This window comes from Tupaia chinensis, unplaced genomic scaffold, assembly GCF_000334495.1.
Source record: "Tupaia chinensis unplaced genomic scaffold, TupChi_1.0 Scaffold000531_1, whole genome shotgun sequence".
In the NCBI taxonomy this organism is placed as follows: Eukaryota; Metazoa; Chordata; class Mammalia; order Scandentia; family Tupaiidae; genus Tupaia; species Tupaia belangeri.
In genome coordinates this window covers 1089432-1097599 of record NW_006160044.1, presented here as the reverse complement: position 1 = coordinate 1097599, position 8168 = coordinate 1089432, and the positions used below count along the sequence as shown (strand labels likewise).

The 8168-nt window shown below is 43.6% G+C and overlaps 1 protein-coding gene across 1 annotated transcript in view; it reads left to right on the top strand.

The window, feature by feature from the left end:
* Positions 1 to 8168, top strand: part of LOC102491644 (sodium/glucose cotransporter 1) — a 74177-nt gene that overhangs the window by 3691 nt on the left and 62318 nt on the right. Inside the window, exon 2 of the mRNA XM_006157180.1 lies at positions 3888 to 3959. Within this exon, the coding sequence (XP_006157242.1) occupies positions 3888 to 3959 (72 nt within the window). The remainder of the gene's footprint in view (positions 1 to 3887; positions 3960 to 8168) is intronic.

Here is an 8168-nt window from a genome sequence, read left to right as displayed (position 1 = left end):
CTTTAAAAAAAAAAAAAGAATTATTTAATTTTATTTATTGTGTTTTGTTTTTTGTTTTTTTTTTTTTAATTTGACCAGAGAGTGACAGAGAGAGAGAAACAGAAAGAGAAAGGGAGAAAGCAAGCCACCAGGTCCAGGACTCGAACCTTGGTTGACCATGTAGAAGTCTAGTACTTCAACCACCATGCCAGCTGCCAGCCCTTATCTGCCTGTTTTTTTGTTTGTTTGTTTGTTTTTCTTTTTTTGGAGAGGTTTTTGCTATAGGGCGCGTGTGCTTGCCAGAAAGACAGAGCGAGACAGAGAGACAGAAAGTGAGAAATCACCTCCCGGGGAGATGGCCATGCTGCAATCCCTTCTCCTCCTCTCCTCTCGGGATCTTGGGCACGCACGCACAGGCGCCTCGCGTGAGTTTAAGCCACCGGGTCCAGGACTCCAACCGCTGTTGACTATATGGGAGTCCAGCAACATAGCCATTATGCCAACTGCTGGTCCCTTATCTGCCTGGTTTTTTTAATTGGATGGTTTGTCTTTGCTTTTGTCTTTTGTCTGTTGTTTGAATTGCGCATATTTTTCCCAGACTATCAGTTGTCTAGACCAGTGTTCCTCAACTGTAGCAATACTTACATTTGGGGCCAGATAATTCCTTGTTGTGAGAGGAGTCTGCCTGTGTATTATAGGATGCTTAGAAGTATTCTTGACCCTTTCTCAGTTTTAACAACCAAAAGTGTTTCTAGATACTGCCAAATGTCCCCCGAGGGAATGGGGAAAAATCACTCCTGATTAAGAACCAGTGATCCTGGGACTTGAACCATGATTAAGAACCACCAGCAGGTGGCGTGCTGGTTATGATGCTGGATTCCCACATGGCTGACTCCATGATTTGAGTCCCAGATCCAGCAGCTTGAAAATCGTGGTCGGTGCATGGGCATGTGTGCCCTTAAATCCCTACAGGAGAATAGAAGAGAAGGGACTGTGGCACGGCCGTCCCCCTCTGCACAGTGATTCTCACTTTTCCTCTCTCTGTCTTTCTCTGGTAAGTGTACACACCCTATAGCAAAAAAAAAAAAAGTAAAAAAGAAGCAGTGGCCTAGACTCTACTAAAGTTGTCTTTTGTTTTTTACTTTTTTATTTTTTAATGCCAGAAGACGTGTGTCCACATACGAGAGAGGAGTGGGAGAGAGAAAGTACCTCCAATCAGGCCTAGTCACATCGCAATCCCTCTTTCCTCCATTTTCCCATCCCATCAAGATCCTGAGCACCCATGCACGTACCTTGTGTGTTTTTCAGGCTGCCAGAGCTAGGATTCATACTGCAATCAGTCATGTGGGATCCAGCTCCCTCTGGTAGTATTTAACTGCTGGGCTACAAGGATGACCCATGGTGTCTTTCTTTTTTGTTTATCTTATGGGGCCAGCAGATGGCATAGTGGTTACGTCACTCGACTCTCACATGGCTGACTCCAGTTCTGAAACTCATGCCGGAAGCATGTGCATGTGTGCTCAAGATCCTGGGAGGAGAATAGAAGAGAAGGGATTGTGGTGTGGCCATACCCCAGGGGATGATTTCTCACTTTCCCTCTCACTGCATGTGTCTCTCTGGTGAGTGCATGAGCCCTAAATAAAAACCTCTAAAAAAAAAAAAAAAAGATTTATTTTATTTTATTTATTGTTATTTTTTTTTAATTTGCTATAGGACACATGCACTCACCAGGGAGACAGAGAAAGAGAGAGAGAGTGAGAAAACAAGCTTCCAGGCCTGGGACTCGACCCATGGTTCGCCATGTGGGAGTCCAGCGCCTTAACCACTATGCCACCTACTGGTCCCTTCCATGGCGTCTTTCTGTCATTTGAATTTGTGTGCTTTTAGAAGAAGTTAAGTATCTGTCTTTTCCTTTATATCTTCTAGATTTCCTGGCTTGCTTAGTAACATTTCTCCCCACCCCAGGATTATATAAATATTGTTCTAAGTTCTCTTCTAATGTTTTGTAGTTTTTAATGTTTAAATATCTAGACCATCTGGAATTTTCCTTTCTATTTGATAGAATAATTTTTTCCCCCAGTTATTAAGCAAACCACCCTTTCCCCACTGAATTGAAATGTCCACATTTAGTGCGATATTGAAATGCTTTTAGATGGGGCTCCTTCCTGGAAGCATTCATAAGCTTCTGTCTGCTGAATCTCCACAGGGAACTGGCAAGTCTTCATCTTTGTTGCTGGCACCATGGCTCTTACAGGATGTTAAGAAGGAAAAAAAAAAAAAAGTATATATATGTTTTTTTCTGTTATCGGTTTCAGCCCAGGGATCTTTGAGAAAAAGTTGGATTCATCTTTCTCCCCATAATCCTGCTGTGGCTGTTGTATTAAAGTTATTTTAAGGAGCAAGAAAGTCATGGCAATGTGATTAAGCCACCTTCTTCCTAGACCCTAGACTCTCTTCTTCCTGTTAGGTTCTTTTTTAATGGAAAGAGAGGGTGATTCTATTCCTCTTAGAACATCTTGAAAACTCCTTTTAAAGTTCTAATGTATCTCTACCTACATACTACTCATACCTTCCTTAAATTCAGCTTAAAATAAAACCAGCTGCCACATAGTAGGTCCTTAATAAATATTTGCTGAATAGATGAAGTAAGACTAACAATGTGTTTAAATTTAAAGGATTACTGTCTTGGTTTAAGACATTATGATGTGAAGAGAATGCTTGTTAAAATGTAGAACTTCAGGCTCTGAGGCTGTGATCCAGTAGTAACATAACTGGACCCACATGGGAATGGTCCTAGGTTATATCCCAAGACCTCCATGAGCACATTGAACACATACATGTGCCCATGATCTGAGCTGACTGAGACTAGGATGGATTGTGGCATGAAGACCCTGTTGGGAGTGGCTGTCTCCCTTTCTGTCTCTCTGTCTGTCTGTCTCTCTCTTTTAAAGAAGAAATACACTTTTGAAAAATGCAGGTAACTTGAGTGATGATAATAAATTCACTCTTTCAGTAAAAATAAAACATTTCTAGGGCCAGCAGATGGTGTAATGGTTACATCACTAGACTCCCATGTAGTTGACTGTGGTTCAAGTCCTTGGTGGCTTCAAATTCACACCAGGCACTTGTGCGTGCATGCCCAAAATCCTGAGAGGAGAATGGAAGACAGGGATTGTGGCATGGCCACCCCCCTGGGGATGATTTCTTGCTTTCTGTCTCTCTGTCTTTCTCTGATGAGTGCACACGCCTTATGGAAAAATCTCTCAAAAATAAAAAAAAAAAAGAAAACAAACAAACAAACATTTTTGTCAACCAGCTGTCATCCTTGGGTCATGCTAATCTAGGCAGTCCAGGAAATCACCAGTGTTTTCTCGTGACCCTAGGTGGCCATGGGCCTGCCTATCACCCAGAGTTCCCCAGCTCTCAGACCAGTGCTGGTCTGTCAAGCAGTGCAGGTGAGGGTGGGCAGGAAGTGAGCAAGCAAGGCTTTGTGTTTGCAGCCACTCCCCATTGATCACATTGCCACCTGGGCTCCACCTCCTGTCACATGAGCTGCAGTACTGGATTCTCATGGGACGGGAACCCTACTGTCATGTAATTGTTTCATCATATATTGCAATGTGGTAGTGGGGGAAATGGGATGCATGGTGGGTGTGATGCACTTGGGTCATTCTGAGACCAACCCTGGTCCATGGAGGAATTGTCTTCCCTGAGGCCAGTCCCTGGAAGGTTGGGGACCACTGACTTGGGGTAGCAGGTTCTACTCCTAAAAAGAAAGGAAAAGTAGACTTGGGGAGAAGTGATCATCTGTTAGAGAGACCTGTCTTTGGAGCAGTTTGACTACTCATATTCCTTTGAGGAATTCCATTGATTTTGATTTTTTAATTTATGGTTGTATGTATTTTTAGGCTGTAGTGTCAAGCAATCGTGGAACAGTAGAAGACTTCTTCCTGGCTGGCCGGAAACTCACCTGGTGGCCGGTGAGTAAGCCTTGCCTGTGGTAATCCACTTCGGGGCCGTGTGTTAGCCCGTTTATTACTAATTTAGATGTCTTGTACCCGAAATTCATAAGGTCTTCAAAAAGTCATGGAAAACATATATTATGAAAAAACAATGCATGACTTTCAAAAAAAAAAAAGCTTTTGCACCAAAATAAACTTGTACTTTAATTTCATTTCCACTTATTTTTATTTTTTTATTTTTATCCTTTTTTTTCTTGGTTTTTCTTTGCCATAGGATGCATGTACTCACTGGAGAGAGACAGAGAGAGGAAAAGTGAGAAATCATCCCCCAGGGGGATGGCCATGCTGTAATCCCTTCTCCTCCCATTTCCTTTCAGGATTTTGGGCAGGGTGCACATGTACCTGGAGTGATTTTCAGGCTACGTAGTCTGAGAGTCAAACCACAGAGTCAGCCATATGGGTGTCCAGTGCCTTAACTACCACACCACCTGCTGGTCCTCTATTGACTTTTTCTTTTCTTTTCTTTTCTTTTCTTTATTTTGGAGAGGTTTTTGCTATAGGGCATGTGCACTCACCAGAAAGAGAGAGACTAAGAGACAGAAAGTGAGAAATCACCCCCCTCCCCAGGGGAGATGGACACATCGCAATCCCTTCTCCTTCATTCTCCTCTTGGGATCTTGGGCACGCACACACGCACACATGCACGCACATATTTCTGGCATGAGTTAAGCCACTGGATCGGGGACTACATGGGAGTCCAGCGACATAGCCATTACGCTAACTGCTGGTTCTGACTTTTTCTTTTTTTGAGAGAGCATGTGCACTCACTGGAGAGACAAACAGAAAATAAAAAATCATCCTCCAAGGGGGATGGCCACTCCAAGATCTCTTCTCCTCCATTCTCCTCTTGGAATTTTGGGCATCCACACACGTGCACCTGGCATGAGTTTCAAACCACCAGGTCTGGGACTTGAACTGCAGTCAACTACTTGGGAGTCCAGCACCTTAACTTCTATGCCACCTGCTGGACCCCCTCCACTAACTTTTTTAAGCTTCCTTATAATTTGAAGTTGCTAAAGCAAGACTAGTACCTAATTAGTAATTCCCTTAACTCTCAAGTAGTTTCTTATATACATATTTCCATTTAACTCAGTTCTGTAACCACTTATTAGCTGCTAGTATGTACGAGGCATTGTGACCGGTTTTAGGACACAGATAGGAAGTAGTCCTGGCTCTGAACGCACAGAATCTCGAATGGGAGGTAAGCACACATTCAACTAATTATAGAATATTACCATACAGGATCGTAAGTCTAATAGCTGCACGGGCCAGGCATAGGTGAAAGGTAAACTAAGGCTTTCTGGGAGGAGAAAATAGGTCTATATTACCAGATAAGGAACTTCTTAGAGAGGCAGGGTTGTTGGAGCACAATTGGGGATGGAGCAGAGTTGGGGATGAAGCAGGTGTTTGCCAGGAGACAGTGTTAAGGCATCCAGGCAGAGGGACTAACATGCCAAAGCACGAGGTGTGGAACACCATGATGCCAGAGGGAGGGAGGGAGACGCGCTGTTAGAAACGTTTTCGTTGTTCATATGTTAAATAATTGCTTGATCAAACAGTGAATCCTTCTGAAGGAAGTGATTCAAAATCCACAGCAGTGGAGACAGCAGCCTGTCCACAGCCCTGTATCCATGATGGGGTGGCTGGGGACACTCTAGGGAGGGGCCGGATGTAGGTGACCCATGCCAAACCAGAGCCAGGGCTGCTTTACATCTTCTTATGTAAAAATATACGTGCATTTCCCCCTCAGGAATATAAGGAACATTTCGAGAATTGCATAATAACCAGGCCCCTCTTTAATAATTGATTCTTTGTCCTCAAATGTTCGCTAGTCCTAGGGTAAAGATTGGCTTTTTAGATTAGGATAACACTTTATAGAGAGAAGTCTTGTTTTAGAAGGAGAGTTGTGTTTTTGGTTTTTTGTTTTTAATGACAGAGGGTGTGTGTGCTCACCAGAGAGAGGGAAAGCACCCCTCCTCCCCACGTGGTACCTGGTAAGGCCACAATCCTTTTTCTTCCATTTCTCTGTCCTGTCATGATCTTGAGTATGTATACACACACATACACCCACACACACACACACACATGTACACACTCACCACTCAGAGTGAGAGAGAGCATGTATTTCAAGCCACGGGGGCTGGTATTCAAACCTTGTTTTGGGTCTAGCTCCCCATGTATAGAACTTAACCTCTGTGCTACTGAGAGCACCTTTATTCAAAGGGGAGCAGAGTACAGTCATTAACTCTAGTGGATCAACCACCTAAAGAAACAGTCTTGCAGGGACCAGCAGTTGGCATAATGGCTATGTCACTGGACTGCCATGTAGTCGACTGCGGTTCAGGTCCCAGACCCGGTAGCTTAAACTCACACCGGGCACATGTGCATGTGTGCTCAAGACCCCAAGAGGAGAATTGAGGAGGAGGGATTGCGGCATGGCCATCTCCCTGGGGGGAGTGATTTCTCGCTTTCTGTCTCTCTGCCTCTCTCTTTTGCCCTATAGCAAAAACCTCTCCAAAAAAAAAGAAAAAGAAAAGAAAAGAAAAAAGAAACAGTCTTGTCTCACTAATCTGGGAGATTTGGAGAAAAGCTTTTTTCCTGGTGTTAACTTTTTGAATTGTGCTTTGATTTTCCTTTTTTATAAGCCTAGCTTAGAAAGAGATTGAAAAAAAATGCTTGATGTGGCAAAGAAATATTCGCAAGTCGGTTGGTGACATGGTGGGTAAGGCAGCTGGATCGCACATGGCCAAGTACACAACTTGAAACTCAGACTTGAAAACCACCCCCAGTGCATGTGCATGCATTCCCAAAGTCCTGAGAGGAGAAATGGAGGAGAAGGGATTGCAGCATCACCATTCTCTTTGCTAGGTCACTTTCTCTCTGTCTGTCTCTCTCTCTCTCTTTCTCCAGCAAGTGCACACACACTCTAACAAAAAAAAATGTTTTAAAAGGGAGAAAGAAAATACGTCTTAAAAAGATAAAAATAAGTATTTGCACTGAGCATCCTACCGTAGTTTATATTTTTGGCAAGATTCTAGCAACACAATCTTTCCTGAGCTATGAAGCCCCCAGTTTTTCATCTGAGCTACTCTTTGGACTTTGTGTTTTCTATACCCCCCAAAAGTGAGAACCTGCTGCCCATGTTCTGTGTACGTGAGGTCTTTGACAAGTTCATGAAAATGCCTACTGTGATTGGTTTTGTTTTGTTTTGTTTTTGCTATAGGGCACGTGCGCTCACCAGAAAGACAGAGAGAGACAGAGAGATAGAAAGCAAGAAATCACCCCCCAGGGGGGATGGCCACACCGCAATCCCTCCTCCTCCATTCTCCTCTCGGGATCTTGGGCACGCATGCACATGTGCCCGGTGTGAGTTTAGGCCACCAGGTCCGGGACTTGAACTGTGGTCTACTACATGGAAGTTCAGCGACATAGCCATTACACTAACTAATGGTCCCTGAGATTGGTTTTTGAAAACCATGTGCATGGTTTTCAACAAATTTCCATACCAAAATAAATTCTTTTTTTATTTTTTTGAGTTTTTTTTTGCTATAGGGCACATGCATTCTCCAGAAGGACAGAGAGAGACAGAGAGACAGAAAGTGAGAAATCACCCCCCAGGGGTGGTGGCCATGCCACAACCCCTTCTCCTCCATTCTCCTCTACATCGTATTTCCTTATATTCATATACAGTACCTTCATATTTTTTATTAGTCTTAAAGATAATCAGTTAGGAGATCAGCAGATGGCATAATGGTTCCATTGTTGGACTCCCACGTAGTTGACTGTGGTTCAAATTCCAGACCCAGCATCTTAAAACTCATGCCAGGCGGGGCTGACAGGTGGTGTGGTTAAAGGAGCTGGATTCCTAGACCTGGTGGCTTACTTTCTCACTTTACTCCTCTCTCTCTCTCTCTCTCTGCTCAAATTAAAAAAATAATAATAACAAATGGAATTAAATAAATAAATAATTCAAAAGCAACCAGACAAAAAAACTCATTCCAGGTGCATGTGCATGCATGCCAAAATCCCAAGAGGAGAATGGAGAAGAAGGGACTGTTGCGTGGCCACCTGCCCCCACCCCAGGAGGGTGATTTCTCAATTTCTTTTTTTTTGGGGGGGGGGCGGGGGAGAGGTTTTTGCTACAGGGCGTGTGCGCTCGCCAGACAG